The following is an 18,208-nucleotide window of genomic DNA, read 5'->3' on the forward strand; positions in this document are numbered from 1 at the left end:
GCAGAGATACTTTTGAGCCATGCTCTTAAGAGTCTTCCTGACTTGAGTTCACTGTGTTAGTCACGTGGGTCGTGCGTCAGCCAGGCTAGCTGCTGCTATCAGTATGATGAGAAATTAATACCCCTTCACTTGATGAAAGTTGAAAGTCATCTTTTATTGCACAATAAAATATCACATACCATGTTTTGAGTTAAGTGATTGGTCCACATGGGAATATTGGACCTATTTCAACAAAAAAAATGTAATCCACAACTGTGAATGTTGCCGATGTCAGACAGTACTTTTGTTTTGTAGCATGATATTCCCACAATGTAGCTAGAGCTTCAGTACACCCATTTAGTGAACACTGGCTTTGACTGCATGAGCTGAAAATGAATGTCCTAATCTGTCAAAGGTCCTTATTCAAGCAGCTGTTGAACAGAACCTTGAAGCGTACATGCAGACACACACAGTCAGAGTGGTCTGCCATCTCTGTAACTTGGATTGTGGCAATTGTCAGGGCCTATATAACCAGCATGTCCAGGCATGCAATCACAACACACACAGCATGGTATTGGCAAGCCAGAGCCTGTATATTTCCCCTGACGTGCAAATACTTTACAGAATTTATGTATAGGGTCTGACACCTAGTGTCTGACCTGACAGCAGAAATAGGTTATAGTACAATTCAGCCCAAAGTTCACACGGATACAACTGACCCCATCCCAATGACCCACAATCTATGGCACGTTAAGTGCATTACACTTTTTTTCAGGAAATCGAGTTGTCATTTGTTTTTTCAACTATTCTTGCCGCAGGTGATGGCAAAAAGATACAATACACATTCTACAATTTGAAAAGAGCCAGCAAGCCTTAGAAGCGGGACTGTTGTCCCTCTGAACCCTTTGACGTTACAAACCAGGCATAAACATGAAAATGCTTAGATAAGACTTGTACAATAAATACATATGAGATACATGCTTGAAATCAATCTGACTTTACCATAAATTACCAAAGACTAACTGAAAAGAAAACACACAGTAAAAACATTTGACATGAAGACTGAATAAATATTAATTGACCTTCAACTGCACCAATTAGTTGTTTTTCCAAGTTTTCACATACAAGCAAAGTAATAGGAAATAGGTGTGGGCTGGTGTGTTGATGCGATTATAAGATTGATCAATTAAACTAAATTAAAACGAGTTGGATATTACTCGTTTCCCCAAAACAGTTTGCTTGTCTATCTGAATACACATTGCTCAGCAAATGTTAGTGGAATATTGGATCCAACATGCTGAATATGTCTACAATTGGATGATCATAGGTTAACATCACACCCACTTCAGTTGTATACATACTGTGTACCCCTGACCTCTTTACGAAAACTGAAGGCCTCATGTGAATATAAGCATGTGAAAAACGTGTCGTTTGAGTGAAATAAGGGGCCACTCATCAGACATGATCAATCAGGAATTGCATGGTATCCTTCACATTGATTACATGACATGAGGTTTGAATACGTTCAGGGATGTTTATGCATTAGTAATTTCGGCCTGGATATACAGAGCATTCGGAAACGATTCAGGCCCGAGTTTTTCCACATTTTGTTACGTTACAGCCTTATTCTAAAATTGATTCAATTGTTCCCCTTTTCATCAATTTACACACAATGACAAAGCAAAAACAGGTTTTTAGAAATGTTTGCACATTTATAATAAAAAAACACAAATCATATTTACATAAGTATTCAGACCCTTTACTCAGTACTTTGTTGGAGCACCTTTGGCAGCAATTACAGCCTAAAGTCTTCTTGGGTATGATGCTACAAGCTTGGCACACCTGTATTTGGGGAGTTTCTCCCATTCTTCTCTGCAGATCCTCTCAAGTGCTGTCAGGTTGGATCGGGAGAGTTGCTGCAGATATTTTCAGGTCTCCCCAGAGATGTTCGATTGGGTTCAAGTTTGGGATCTGGCCACTCAAAGACATTCAAAGACTTATCCTGAAGCCACTCCTGCATTGTCTTGGATGTGTGCTTAGGTTGTTGTCCTGTTGGAAGGTGAACCTTCGCCCCGGTCTGAGCGCTCTGGAGCAGGTTTTCATCAAAGATCTCTATTTTTCTCCGTTCATCTTTCCCTCGATCCTGACCAGTCTCTCAGTCCCTGCTGCTGAAAAAATCCCCACAACATGATGCTGCAATCACCATACTTTACCATAGGGATGGTGCCAGGTTTCCTCCAGACGTGACACTTGACATTCAGGCCAAAGAGTTAAATCTTGGTTTCATTAGACCAGATAATCTTGTTTCTCATGGTCTGAGAGACCTTTAGGTTCCTTCTGACAAACTCCAAGCAGGCTGTCATATGCCTTTTACTGAAGAGTGGTTTACACCTGGCCACTCTACCATAAAGGCCTGATTGGTGGAGTGTTGCAGAGATGGTTGTCCTTCTGGAAGGTTCTCCCATCTCCACAGAGGACCTATGTCAGAGTGGTCATCGGGTTTACCACCTCCCTTACCAAGGACCTTCTCCCCATGATTGCTCAGTTTGCCATCTCTTGAAAAGTCTTGGTGGTTCAAAGCTTATTCCATTTAAGAATGATGGAGGCCACTGTGTTCTTGGGGACCTTCAATGCTACAGACATTTTTTGGTACCCTTCCCCAGATCTGTGCCTCGACACAATCCTGTCTCGGAGCTCTACGGACAATTCCTTCAACCTCACGGCTTGGTTTTTTTCTCTGACATGCACTGTCAACTGTGGGACCTTTTATATAGACAGGTGTGTGCCTTTCCAAATCATGTCCAATCAATTGAATTTAACACAGGTGGACTCCAATCAAGTTATAGAAACATCTCAAGGATGATCAATGGAAACAGGATGCACCCATTGTTGCTTTGTCATTTTGGGGCATCCATTATGTGTAGATTGATGACAAAAAAATACATCTGATCAATTTTAGAATTAGGCTGTAATGTAACAAAATGTGGAAAAAGGAAGGGGACTGATTCATTTCCATATGCATTGTACATACATGTAATCAGCGGAAGTTTGACAAATGAGGAAAATATCAAACCTCAGAGGCACTGATGAGAAAAGTAATTTGTTGTGCTTTTTTTACGATTGATTGAATAACTTTTTGGAGTCTGAATTGGACCATGAAAACAACATTGGAAGATTATCTCATAACAATGCACTGATTGATGCCACACTTAAGTCCAAATCTTGGTTTTTCATGTATGCATACAATTCAAGGGGCATTTTAAAACAAACAAAATACTTTGCTATATATAATTTCCAATATGGAGATGTAACAAAACATCTATATATAAAACACTAGCTAAATAAGGCATTTTACTTTTAATATAATCAACAAAGTTAAAAAGAAAAAGAGTCATATTTGGTGAAGGTTTGGCAAAGCAAAACAAATAAATTATATAGTAAAGTTGTGACAAGGCAAAAATAATGTCTTTCGACAAAGAAATGTGACGCTAAAGCAACACGAGCTAGAAATACAGCTCAACAAGGAAATGTCCCCCACGGGCCAGGTTGTATAAGTGTGCACATCCACGCACACACGCGCACAAATAAAAGATTAATAGGCAGAATACAGGTAAACAGTCACTAAAAGGACACTGTGCAAAAATTGTTTTCATATTAGAAAACAAACAAAATGTGAAGTCAGAAGTTGTTACGCTTAGAAGCGAAGTCTTAAACATAACCCCCCCCCCCCCATTAAAAAACAGACTCCGTTACGAAATTTAGATTAAAATCTGCTTTTGCAACCATTTAGTGTAGTACAGTACAGTATACCCAGCAAACCGTGAAGATTTCCAGAACATTAGCAAAGATTCCCATTAAGGTCTAGTTAGGGTTTTATCTATTATTAGGATGATAACATCCCAAAAACATTAAAATCATGTTTTTGGGATGAATGAGAACTCAACGTTCTGGGAATGATGAGAACTCAATGTTCTAGGAACGTTCTTGCAACATCAGGCAAATGTTTTATACAAACATTGTATAATCCTCAGCATAACTGTACAGTTTTTGTCTTATGAGAACATTTGCCGCAACCTAACGAATGTTCTGGGAACTTTCACAGAACCAATTTTTGTGAAATACAAGAAAACACTGGTACTGAAGCTAGTAGCTATTTGCCCCAATATGTCGTAAACTAAAAATGTGATGTGCTTGTAAACAAAAAGTAACAGCAATATACAGCTAAATAGATTTACATTAAAAAAAATATTAATATGAGCTAGTCTACAGGAGTTTAAAATGCATCTGAGGAAAGAAAAGGAGACCACGAACCCTTTAAAACAACGAGGCACTCTGCGACTGCTTTGCACACAGTATCTATCTGATCAAATGACAAACTTTTCCCTAACACACATGGCAATGGACAGATTCATTTTGCATACCCCCCTCTCCCCTAGAGTACCCTCTGTGTGCTTGTCCCTCAACGGTGAGGCACTGGCTCTCAACAGAGCCCTCTGTGACAAATTTGTCTATGGCACCTCTTCACTGCTCCCGCACACTGGCACAGCTGACCAAGTCCCAAGCTATTGCCCACCTAATAACATGACTAGTAGTCCCAGTGAGACTGGAAATAGGTCCTCCTTCAAAGTGGCTATTGTGTGAAAATAACATTTAAAAAAAACATTATCAAACCTCAGGATTGTTCTTTGCCTTCCGTTTAATATATATATACTGACAACATATATATATATACATATATATATATATACATATATATATATATATGTGTGTGTATGTTTTTGTTGTACTCAATGTGTTCTCTCGATCGGGTATAAGTAACATTGTTTGTTTTTACAAAGCAGCAACAATAAAACAAATAGGGATGGACAAAAGCTGTCCTATTAATAACTTACTTGCAGCAGTTGTGCTACACCTTGGGGCTGCAAGTGACCTTGCATGCATTGCTTTTAAAATGATATAATTATTAATGAATTATTATATTAAACACATTTTGAAGGACCTTCAATTCAAATTGCCATTAGTTTCAGGCTTTAGGATGTGAAACAACTTTAGGGGGATATTCATATAATCCTGTTAACACCAAGGAAACTGAGGGGTCAGTAGTCCCTGGGCAGCTACATCATTCTGGGTTGTTCATTAGGCAACAAATTAAAAACAGACATACAGGGAGGGAATACCTGGACTTGATAAGAAACGCTCATTTTCATTTTCCACTGCAAAATGTTTTACAATGTTTTCCCATTGCGTGCCTTTTAATGAACACAACCGAGCCCTATAATGTAGCTGCCTTTGAACCCAAGAGTGCTGTCAGCATATTTTGGTTGGAAAAAATATTTACACATCCTCCCCCAGATTCACCTTTTAGCAACCAGCGTCTTAAAATGGAGCAATACGCAGAAATTGCTCCGCCATTTTCGGTTTGCTAAAATTCTAATAGTTTGTCTAATTTCCATTTACGTGATAAAACAAGCAATGTATTGTGTACAGAATCATTGATCAATCTAAACCGCTGTGAAATATACACTACCGTTCAAAAGTTTGGGGTCACTTAGAAATGTCCTTGTTTTTGAAAGAAAAGCTGACCATTAAAATATCATCAAATTGGTCAGAAATACAGTGTAGACATTGTTAATGTTGTAAATGACTTTTGTAGCTGGAAACGGCTTATTTTTATGGAATATCTACATAGGCGTACAGAGGCCCATTATCAGCAACCATCACTCCTGTGTTTTCAGCTGTGCTAACATAATTGCAAAAGGGTTTTCTAATGATCAATTAGCTTTTTAAAAGGATAAACTTGGATTAGCTAACACAACGTGCCATTGGAACACAGGAGTGATGGTTGCTGATAGTGGGCCTCTGTACGCCTATGTAGATATTCCATTTATTTTTTAATATATATATTTTTAAATCAGCCGTTTCCAGCTACAATAGTAATTTACAACATTAACAATGTCAATACTGCACTTTTATTTAAAAAACAAGGACATTTCTAAGTGACCCCAAACTTTGAACTTTGAATGATAGTGTACTTTCAATAACCAAAAATGTTTTATTTTCAGCTGTTTGAAGCTGGTGTACAAAACAAAATAAAAGACGCAAGAACAAAACTTAAGAACGGGGAGCATAGAAGTAGCGCACAGAACAGATCTACCGCTTCTTAGACTTGCTTTCAATGACAATGACAGATCTATATCTCACATTTCTATGTGAATTTGGTCAGGATGCCCAAAAAGTTACATATTGCAGCTTTAAAGTGCCACGATCATGATACAGCAGACCGTCAAGGCTGCTTGATCTGTGACAACCATGTAATACTGATTAGCAGGTCCTCCCTTCAGTTGCTTGCAAGTGTGTGTTTGCATGCAGGAGTGTCCATCACTTTCATGAAGTTCTTGAATGGAGCATGTGTGGGTATATACAGTATAACATAATCACAAGTTTGCTACAGGGCAGGAGCTCTATAAACATTAAGTGGATAATAAAAGTCTTTACAGGAACATTAACTTACACACCACAAACTTTACACTTTTGCACGGTAAGAAAGAGGGAGATGTCTATTGTGAATCCTGTGCCCCCCTTGGCTCTCTCTCCTCCTCATCTCTAGGCAGTTTTTCCTCCCCCATCACTCTATTCTCCTTTGTTTCTCTCTCCTCTTCAATGCTCTTCTCTGGGTTGACCTCTGGAGAAGCATGGGAGTCGTGTCCCGTGACCTCCTCCTGAACGTTGTCCTCCATCTGATGCTCCCTAGCCTCCGGCCCGGCCTGGTCAACCGTGCTCTCCCCAGTCTGACCATCGCTGGGTGTTTTCGGAAGCCCACTGTCTGTCTGTAAGTGGCTGTGGCTGCTTGCCTCCTCCACCACCTCTTCCTCCCTTGTTCTTTTCTTCTTCCTCTTAGGGCTGCCGGAGGACTCTGTGGGCGGCATGCCTGGCAGCGCCATGATGCCCCCGTGTGGGAGGAACATGTGAGGGTACAGCAGTCCATGGGACAACCCTGGAACAAGGAAAGGGTTGAAGGCCAGGTGGCTGCCACTGCTACTGCTGACGCCACTGCTGCTGCTGGCCGCCGCAGTGGTGATGGCTGCGATGCTGTGGCTGCCTATCGCACCTAGCTGCTTTTCCTCTGTCGACTGCTTGTCCTCCCTCTTTCTCTCTCCGTCAGACTGCATGCCGGAGCCATCTGCCTGTGTGCTCGAAGACGCCTGGCTGGGGCCTCGTGAGGGGCTACTGGCCGCGGAGGAAGCCGTAGTGGTGCTAACTGCAGCCGCTGAGGAGGTGGGAGCGGAGCTTGTGGGCGGCTGCCCCATCAGCCCCTGAACACTGAACATGTGGGGGGAGCCATGTATGCCGTGGAGCATCATGGGAAGCATGCTCAGGCCGTTCTTGGCATCTTCACCAGCGGACACGGCAAAGCCATGGGGGAATCCCATCAGGCCCGTGAGTGGGATGCCCTGGACATTGCGGAGGTTCTGGAGGCTGACCAAGTCCATGCTGCCGATCAGGCTGCCGTTCATGAAGAGTGGGCCCATGGGTGACTCCGAGAGGAGGGGCTTGGGCATCTCGCTGCGAGGACGACGGCCCCGGCGGCGGGGCCCTTGGTCGCGGCACACGGGCTCTGTGAGTATGCGCGTGTACTTTCCCTCGGGAAGAAAGCCCTGGAAACACAAGGCAAATGAGGAAAATGCAGGAAGTGTTTTGAAGGACATCTGTACTCTTTGTAAGGCAGTAGGTTCTGAGAACTGTCTGTGCTACTCAAGATATACAAATGCCAAATTAAAAATGGCATTCTAATGAAACTATTTGATGAGACACTTGTATGGATGAGAGAGAGTGAAAATTCCATGCTACTCACAGAGTGTTTCACAACATCTGCCCAGTCGGGTGCCACGTAGTACTCAGTATTTGCGTCCAGCCATCGGGAGAGCTCCTTGATTGCTGGAGCCATAGCACCCCCAAGCTACAGAACAGGAATAGGAATATACAGCCCAGTTGTACACACACATACCATAAATATAACTGATGCATTTGTGTGTAATTCAGGTTGTAATCTTGTCAAAGCAAGTCAAACATGACATTTCATGCAAATTCCTGAAAGTTATGTCTTATCAAAGGAGTGTATTTGATCAATGTGAAGTAGTACAGTTGGGTGGGGAGAAGTGTTTTCATTCACCTGTTAAGTAGCTAGATTGTCAAGCGGATATTGTAAAGTTTCCATCAAATAACTTTGTATCGTATAATAACTCCTCATTTACCAAATAAAAAACAAGTTATGAGTTTCCATCCTATTTTTAACAGTTGATGGTTTTGCCACAAACAACAAATGTGCCAACTCTGGTATGGTGTAGCCAACACTTTCCAGACAGGATACAATGCAGAGGGTGATGAAATTATGGATAAGAGCAAGATACTTTGTATTTGTCAATTGGCAGCCAAACACCATCACCATCATTCAAATGAAGACCATCAAGCTCAGCGTGCACTTTCACCACCCTGGGAAGTTCTTATTTCCTCTGCAGCCTAAAACTGAACAGTGCATTCGGAAAGTATTCAGACCCCTTGACTTTTTCCATATTTTGTTACGTTACAGCCTTATTCTAAATAGTCCCCCCCCCCCACATCAATTGACACACAATACCCCATAACTACAATGCAAAGACAGGTTTTTATAACATTTTGCAAATGTATTACAAATAAAAAACTGAAATATCACATTTACATTAGTAGTCAGACCCTTTACTCAGTACTTTGTTGAAGCACCTTTGGCAGCAATTACATCCTTGAGTCTTCTTGGGTATGATGCTACAAGCTTGGCACACCTATATTTGGAGTTTCTCCCATTATTCTCTGCAGATCCTCTCAAGCTCTGTCAGGTTGGATGGGGAGCATCGTTGCACAACTATTTTTAGGTCTCTTCAGAGATGTTCGAACGGGTTCAAGTCCAGGCTCTGACTGGGCCACACAATGACATTCAGAGACTTGACCCGAAGCCACTCCTGCATTGTCTTGGCTGTGTGCTTAGGGTCGTTATCCTATTGGAAGGTGAACCTTTGCCCCAGTCTGAGGTCGAGTTCATATTTCCCTCGATCCTGACTAGTCTCCCAGTCCCTGCCGCTGAAAAACATCCCCACAGCATGATGCTCTCATGGTCTGAGAGTCCCTTTGGCAAACTCTAAGCGGGCTGTCATGTGCCTTTTACTGAGGAGTGGCTTCCCTCTGGCCACTCTACCATAAAGGCCTGATTGGTGGAGTGCTGCAGAGATGGTTGCCCTTCTGGAAGGTTCTCCCACCTCCACAGAGGAACTCTGGAGCTCTGTCAGAGTAACCATCGGATTCTTGGTCACCTCCTTGATCAAGGCCCTTCTAACTCGATTGCTCAGTTTGGCTGGACGGCCAGCTCTAGGAAGAGTCTTGGTGGTTCCAAACTTCTTCCATTTAAGAATGATGGAGGCCACTGTGTTCTTGGTCACCTTTGTCAGGATCGAGGGAAATATGAACTCAGGACATCGGGGCGGTAGCGTAGCCTAGTGGTTAGAGTGTTGGACTAGTAACCGGAAGGTTGCAAGTTCAAACCCCCGAGCTGACAAGGTACAAATCTGTCGTTCTGCCCCTGAACAGGCAGTAACCCACTGTTCCTAGGCCGTCATTGAGAATAAGAATTTGTTCTTCACTGACTTGCCCAGGTAAAAAATAAATAAATGCTGCAGACATTTTTTGGTACCTTTCCGCAGATCTGTGCCTCAACACAATCCTGTCTCGGAGCTCTACGGACAATTGCTTCGACCTCATTGCTTGGTTTTTGCTCTGACATGCACTGTGGGACCTTATATAGACAGGTGTGTGCCTTTCATGTCCATTCAATTGAATTCACCACAGGTGGACTCAAATCAAGTTGTAGAAACATCAAGGAAGATCCATGGAAACAGGATACACCTGAGCTCAATATCGAGTCTCATAGCAAAGGGTCTGAATACTTATGTAAATAAATCATGTAAAAAAATGTCTAAACCTTTTTTTTTACACTTTTTCATTATGCGGTATTGTGTGTAGATTGATGAGGATTTTTATTGATTTAATCAATTTTAGAATAAGGCTCTAACATAAAATATGTAAAAAGTCATTGTGGGAGGAACACGCAACATCACATGACTGCAAGTTTACTGTGACATGGTTATTCTATTAACATTTGCGCAAAAAAGTATTTCCACTGCCATTTGTCACATACAATGCCTTCAGGAAGTTTTCACCCCTTTTGCCACATTTTGTGATACAGCCTGAATTTAAAATAGATTAAAGAGATTTTGAGATTAGAGATTATGTTGTCACTCGCCTACACACTATACCCCATAATGTCAAAGTGGATGTATTTTTTTTATTTCATTTTTTTTGCCAGTTAAATGAAACAGAAAAACTGAAATGTCTTATGTCACTAAGTATTCAACCCCTTTGTTATGGCAAGCCTAAATAAGTTCAGCAGTAAACATTTGCTTAACAAGTCACATAATAAGTTGCATGGACTCATTCTGTGTGCAATAGTGTTTAACATGATTTCTGAATGACATCCTCATCTCTGTACCCCGCACATACAATTATCTTTAAGGTCCCGCAGTCAAGCAATTAATTTCAAACACAGATTCAACCAAAAAGAGCAGGGAGGATTTCCATTGCCTCACAAAAAGGACATATATTGGTAGATGGGTAAAACATTTGAAAAGCAGACATTAAATATCCCTTTGAGCATGGTAAAGTTATTAATTACACTTTGGATGGTGTATCAATACACCCAGTCACCACAAAGATACAGGTGTTCTTCCTAACTCAGTTGCCGGAGAGGAAAGAAACCACTCAGGGATTTCACTATGAGGCAAATGGTGACTTTAAGGCTGTGATAGGAGAAAACTGAGGATGGATGAACAACATTGTAGTTGCGCCACAATACTAACCTAAATGACAGTGAAAAGGAAGAATAAAAATATTCCATAACATGCATCCTGTTTGCAACAAGGCAATAAAGTAATACTGCAAAAAATGTGCTGAATACAAAGTGTTATGTTTGGGGCAAATCCAATACAGCACATTACGGAGTACCACTCTGCATATTTTCAAGCCTATTGGTGGCTGCATCATGTTATGATTATGCCTGTAATCGTTAAGGACTGGGGAGTTTCACAAGATAAAAAATAAATGGAATGGAGCTATTCAAAGGCAAAATACAAGCAGAAAACCTGATTCGGTCTGCTTTTCATCAAACACAGATAAATTCACCGTTCAGCAGGACAATAATCTAAAACACAAGATCAATCTACTTTATTTCACCTTTATTTAACCAGGTAGGCTAGTTGAGAACAAGTTCTCATTTGCAACTGCGACCTGGCCAAGATAAAGCATAGCAGTGTGAACAGACAACAGAGTTACACATGGAGTAAACAATTAACAAGTCAATAACACAGTAGAAAAAAATGAGAGTCTATATACATTTTGTGCAAAAGGCATGAGGAGGTAGGCGAATAATTACAATTTTGCACTGGAGTTGTTTACCAAGAAAACAGTGAATGTTACTGAATGGCTGAGTTACAGTTTTGACAGGACTTGAAAATCTATGGCAATCCCAGAAAATGGTTGTTTAAAAAAATGGTTTGTTTAAAGAATTTTGAAAGAATAATGGGCAAATGTTGCACAATCCAGGTGTGGAAAGATCCTAGAGACTTACATTTGTAATCGCTGCCAAAGGTGATTCTACAAAGTATTGACTTGGGTATGAATACATACATAAATGAGATATATCTGTATTTCACTTTCAATAAGTTTGCAAAAAATATGTTTTTACTTTGTCATTATGGGGTACTGTGTGTAGATTGGTTAGATAAAAAAAGCATATTTAATACATTTTTAATTCAGGCTGCAACACAACAAAATGTAGAATGTCAAGGAGTACAGTGAAGGCAATTTATCTAATTCACATACCAAAAACATTATCCACCACTGAGGAACGTATTTTGTTTTGATGACATTTAGGAAAGTTTACCCACAATTTTCTGTTTCCATCAGGCCTGTGGGCGATATGGCTTGAAAATCGTATCTTGATTTTTTTCAAACTTATGGGCGATTCACAATATACAGTGCATTGGGAAAGTACTTAGACCCCTTGACTTTTCCCATATTTTGTTACATTACAGCCTTATTCTAAAATGGTTTAAATACAACAAAACCCCTCATGACAAAGCAAAAAAATAATATTTTCTGAAAATGTATTATAACAAAAAACAGATACCTTATTTACAAAAGTATTCAGATCCTTTGCTATGAGACTCGAAATTGAGCTCAGGTGCATCCTGTTTCCATTGATCATCCTTGAGATGTTTCAACAACTTGATTGGCGTCCACCTGTGGTAAATTCAATTGATTGGACATGATTAGGAAAGGCACACACCTGTCCATATAAGGTCCCACAGTTGACAGTACATGTCAGAGCAAAAACCAAGCAATGAGGTAGAAATTATGTGTCCGTACAGTAGTAGAATGGCTGCTGTTTTACAGGCTCCTAACAAATTGTGCTATTGTATATTTTTTCATGTTATTTCTAACTTATTTTGTACATAATGTTTCTGCCACCATCTCTTATGACCAAAAATAGTTTCTGATAATCAGAACAGCGATTACTCACCTCGTACTGAACAAAGATTTTTGGTCTTTAATGAGTCGGACGCAAAGGATTTACTTCAGACACAGGACAAGGCCCAAATCCCAGTCATTTGTATGAAGAAGAGTCAAGAGATATAGGGGTCGTAGGTCAGGGTGCATTGTAAGAATCAGAGTGGGTAACCTGCCTCTAATGTCAGTCCTATTAGCCAACGTGCAATCATTGGATAATAAACTGGATGAGCTCCGATCAAGACTATCCTAACAACGGGACATTCAAAACGGTAATATCTTATGTTTCCCCGATTCGTGGCTGAATGACGACATGCTTGCTGGGTTTTCCGTGCATTGGCAAGATAGAGTAGCTGCCACCGGTAAGACAAGGGGTGGCGGTCTGTGTATATTTGACAATAACAGTTGGTGCACGAAATCTAATATTAATGAAGTCTCTATGTTTTGCTCGCCTGAGGTAAAGTATCTCATGATAAGCTGTAGACCACAATAATTATCAAAAGCGTTTTGAACTATATTTTTCATAGCTGTCTATTGACCACCACAAACCGATGCTGACACTAAGACAGCACTCAACGAGCTTACATTTAAGTCATTTAGCAGACGCTCTTATCCAGAGTGACTTACAAATTGGTGCATTCACCTTATGACATCCAGTGGAACAGCCACTTTACAATAGTGCATCTAAATCTTTTAAGGGGGGGAGGGGGGGGGGGTGAGAAGGATTACTTTATCCTATCCTAGGTATTCCTTAAAGAGGTGGGGTTTCAGGTGTCTCCGGAAGGTGGTGATTGACTCCGCTGTCCTGGCTGTATATGGCCATAAGAAAACAAGTAAATGCTCATCCAGGAGGCGCTCCTAGTGGCTGGGGACTTTAATGCTGGGAAACAAAACAATTTTACCTAATTTCTACCAGCATGTTACATCTGCAACCGGGGGGGGGGGGGGGACACCTACCTTTACTCCACACAGAGATGCGTACAAACTCGCCCTCCATTTGGCAGATCTGACCATAATTCTATCCTCATGATTCCTGCTCACAAGAAGAAACTAAAAGCAGGAAGTACCAGTGACTCGCGCAATACAGAAGTGGTCAGATGACACAGATGCTAAGCTACAGGACTGTTTTACTAGCACAGACTGGAATATGTTTCGGGAATTCTACCAATGGCATTGAGGAGTACACCACATCAGTCACTGGCTTCATCAATAAGTGCATCGATGACATCGTCCCCACAGTGACTCTAAGTACATAGCCCAACCAGAAGCCATGGATTACAAACTTGCACGGCTTGCAAACTATTACGGACTGCAAGGGAAAGCACAGCCATGAGCTGCCTAGTGACACGAGCCTTCCAGACGAGCTACATTACTTCTATTCGCGTTTCGAGGCAAGCAACACTGAAGCATGCATGAGAGCACCAGCTGTTCCGGATGACTGTGTGATCACGCTCTCCGTAGCCAATCTGAGTAAGACCTTTAAACAGGTCAACTTTCGAGGCTGCAGGGCCAGACAAATTATCAGGACGTGTACTCCGAGCATGCGCTGACCAGCTGGCAAGTGGCTTCACTGACATTTTTAACCTGTCCCTGACAGAGTCTGTAATACCAACATGTTTTAAGCAGATCACCATAGTCCCTGTGCCAAAGAACACCAAGGTAACCGGCCTAAATGACTACCAACCCGTAGCAATCACGTCTGTATTCATTAAGTGCTTTGAATGGCTGGTAATGACTCACATCAACACCATTAGAAACCCTAGACTCACTCCAATTTGCACACAGCCCCAACAGATGCAATCTCTATTGCATTTCCCACTGGCCTTTTCCCACCTGGACTAAAGCAACACCTACGTGAGAATACTATTCATTGGCTACAGCTCAGCGTTTAACACCATAGTGCCCTTAAAGTTCATTACTAAGCTAAGGACCCTGGGAATAAACACCCTCTGCAACAGGATCCTACACTTCCTGACAGGCCGCCCCCAGGTGGTAAGGGTAGGTAACAACATCTGCCACGCTGATCCTCAACACGGGGGCCCCTCAGAGGTGCGTGCTCAGTCCTGCGCCTGTACTCCCTGTTCACCCATGACTGCATGACTCCAACACCATCATTAAGTTTGCAGACGACACAACAGTGGTAGGCCTGATCACAGACAATGAGACAGCTTATAGGGAGGAGGTCAGAGACCTGGCAGTGTGGTACAATAATAACAACCTCTCCCTCACTGTGATCAAGACAAAGGAGATGATCGTGGACAACAGGAAAAGGGTGGCCGAGCATGCCCCCATTCTCATCGATAGGGCTGTAGTGGAGCAGGTTGAGCGCTTCAAGTTCATTGGTGTCCATATCCCCAACAAACTTTCATGGTCCAAAACACACCAAGACAGTCGTGAAGAGGGTACGACAAAGCCTATTCCCCCTCAGGAGACAGAAAAGATTTGGCATGGGTCCTCAGACCCTCAAAGTTCTACAGCTGCACCATCAAGAGCATCCTGAGTGGTTGCATTACCGCCTGGTATGGCAACTGCTCGGCCTCCGACCGCAAGGCACTGCTACCGCACGGCAAGCTGTACCGGAGCTCCAAGTCTAGGTCCAAAAGGCTTCATAACAGCTATTATCCCCAAGCCATAAGACTCAAGAACAGATAAAAAATTATGGCTAGCCCGACTATTTGCATTAACCCCCCCCCCCCCATTTTTACGCTGCTGCTACTCTGTTTATTATCTACGCATATTCCCTTTACCTCTACCTACATGTACATGTTACGTCAATTACCTCGACTAACCTGTGCCCCTGCACATTGACGCTGTATGTATGTATGTATGTACGTACGTATGTATGTATATGCCTAATTATTTTACCACTTATTTTGTATTAAAACTGCATTGTTGTTTAAGGGCTTGGAAGTAAGCATTTCAATGTAATTCAGCGCAAGTGACAAATACAATTATTTTATTACCCCTTTTTTTCTCCCCAATTTCGTGGTATCCAAATGTTTTATTAGCTACTATCTTGTCTCATCCCTACAACTCCTGTACGGGCTCAGGAGAGACGAAGGTTGAAAGTCATGCGTCCTCCGATACACAACCCAACCAAGCCGCACTGCTTCTTATCACAGCGCCATCCAACCCGGAAGCCAGCCGCACCAATGTGTCGGAGGAAACACCGTGCACCTGGCAACCTTGGTTAGCGCGCACTGCGCCCAGCCCGCCACAGGAGTCGCTGGTGCGCGATGAGACAAGGATTTCCCTACCGGCCAAACCCTCCCTAACCCGGGTGACGCTAGGCCAATTGTGCGTTGCCCCACGGACCTCCCGGTCGCGGCCGGTTACGACAGAGCCTGGGTGCGAACTCAGAGTCTTAACCACTGCGCCACCCGGGAGGCCACAAATACAATTATTTGACTTGATTTAGAGCTCCGAGATAGGATTGTTTCGAGGCACAGATCTGGGGAAGGGTACCAAAACAATGCAGGAGTAGCTTTGGGACAAGTATCTGAATGTCCTTGAGTGGCCCAGGCCAGAGCCTGGACTTCAACCCGATCAAGCATCTCTGGAGACCTGAAAATAGCGACGCTCCCCATCCAATCTGACAAGAGTTTAAGAGGTTCTGCAGAAAGGAATGGGAGAAACTCCCCAAATACAGGTGTGCTAAGCTTGCAGCATCATATACCCATTAGACTTGAGGCTGTAATTGCTGCAAAAGGTGCATCAACAAAGTAGTGAGTAAATGGTTTGAATAATTATGTAAATGTGATCCGTTTATTATTTTGAATTAATCTGCATAAATGCCTAAACCTGTTTTATCTTTGTCATTATGGGGTATTTATATATTTAAAAAAATCATTTTTTAATAATTTTTTTAATCCAATCAACGTAACAAATTGTGGAAAATGTCAAGGGGTCTCAATACTTTCCGAATGCACCATCTTGATTTGTGCAAAGCTGTCATCAAGGCAAAAGGGTGGCTACTTTGAAGAATCAAAAATATAAATATATTTAGATTTGTTTAACACTTTTTTGGTTACTACATGATTCCATGTGTTATCTAATAGGTCTGATGTCTTTCACTATTATTCTACAATGTAGAAAATTGTAAAAATAAAGAAACTCTTGAATGAGTAGATGTCCAAACTTTTGACTGGTACTGTATACTTCCATAAAGTTTTTCCTAGCACTAACTGCGTAGCCCAAACTGTTTGGGCGCTATAGACGCTCTAGCTGTCACCTTTCACTGCAAATGTAGAATTGCGACATCGGCAGGTGCCGATGTAAAAAATAACAGATCACTCTAGCTTTAACTTTCATTATGCTAATTATATTTTCGCGGGGGAGCAGACGGACTCTAGGAGGTTAACCTACTTTTCTGCAATAATGGCTGATCTGGCTTTCAAGTATGTCTATAAAAATGTATTTTTTTCAGAACCATGCACATCCACTAATAATGACCAACTTCTGGTAGTAGGCATTATAGAAAATTAACACAGGTCTCATGAACTATCTCTCAAGCACAAGCCCACATGCTTGTGAGTAGGCAGCTAATCTTTAAATTTAAAGACAACTTTGATCTATTTGCTTGTTAACAAAGGTAGAACAGTGGAACTGTTATGAATCCTGTCGGTCTGCAACTGTTTGAACAACATGGCCTGTTCACTTAGTTTAGATGTTGAAATCAAGTTAAAATGCTGCAAGCAGTGCGTGGAACCGCAATGCTGCGCGCGACAGAAACTGAGCATTAATATTCCAGTCATGTTCACTGATACTCCCATTTTTATTAGGGTCTGCTCTGTTCTGGGAGTTGAGACATAAAAAGGGTATCGTTAGAAGGGGAATCAACCGATTCTGTTGGAAGTTGAACAGTGCACACAGCACAGGAGCAAAAGAAAGGAGACCAAAAAGACATTGGAACATTGCGCTAAAACACAAGTTTTTGTTATCCGACAGGTACTTTACTCTCATATGGTTGAATGGAAACATGATTCATGTCAGTGATGTTAAGTGTGCTCGTGCATCAGTGTTGGTGTGTGGTTGTGTGTCAAAAAGGTTACCCTGCGGCCAGTGCTTCTGTGGACCACGGGCACCCTCTCCTCCCCTGTTAGGGAGTTGACGTCCAGCTTGGTGGGGTCTTTGCAGCGATGTCTCCGCTGTTTGGGCCGCTCCACAAAGCTGTGCAACATCGCTGCGCCAGGAGACTGAAACCCCAGATTTGGCAAGGTCAGCACACTACAACATCACCTATCATCACGTGGTTGGAGAGTTACTTATCCAATAGAATTCAAGAGTATTCGTCAATGAAAGCTTCTCTAACATCAGATATGTACAGTGCAGTATCCCTCAGGGCAGTTTCCTTGTGCAGCTACTTTTCTCTATTTTTACAAATGATTTGCCATTTGTCTTACAAGAAGCTAAAATGACTATATATGCTGACAATTGCACACTACAGTTGTGGCCAAAAGTTGAGAATGACAAATATTAATTTCCACAAAGTTTGCTGCTTTCAGTGTCTTTAGATATTTATGTCAGATGTACTATGGCCTACTGAAGTATAATTACAAGCATTTCATAAGTGTCAAAGGCT

At 41.9% G+C, this 18,208-nt stretch overlaps 1 protein-coding gene across 1 annotated transcript in view; it reads right to left on the reverse strand.

The window, feature by feature from the left end:
- Positions 1-5,866: 5,866 nt before the first annotated feature.
- The window catches only part of chd6 (chromodomain helicase DNA binding protein 6), a 101,252-nt gene continuing 88,910 nt past the window's right edge, over positions 5,867-18,208 (reverse strand). Inside the window, 3 exon segments of the mRNA XM_046310144.1 lie at positions 5,867-7,634; positions 7,832-7,936; positions 17,679-17,822. Of these exon segments, the coding sequence (XP_046166100.1) occupies positions 6,537-7,634; positions 7,832-7,936; positions 17,679-17,822 (1,347 nt within the window). The 3' untranslated portion in view covers positions 5,867-6,536.

This window comes from Oncorhynchus gorbuscha, linkage group LG18, assembly GCF_021184085.1.
Source record: "Oncorhynchus gorbuscha isolate QuinsamMale2020 ecotype Even-year linkage group LG18, OgorEven_v1.0, whole genome shotgun sequence".
NCBI classification, from domain to species: domain Eukaryota; kingdom Metazoa; phylum Chordata; class Actinopteri; order Salmoniformes; family Salmonidae; genus Oncorhynchus; species Oncorhynchus gorbuscha.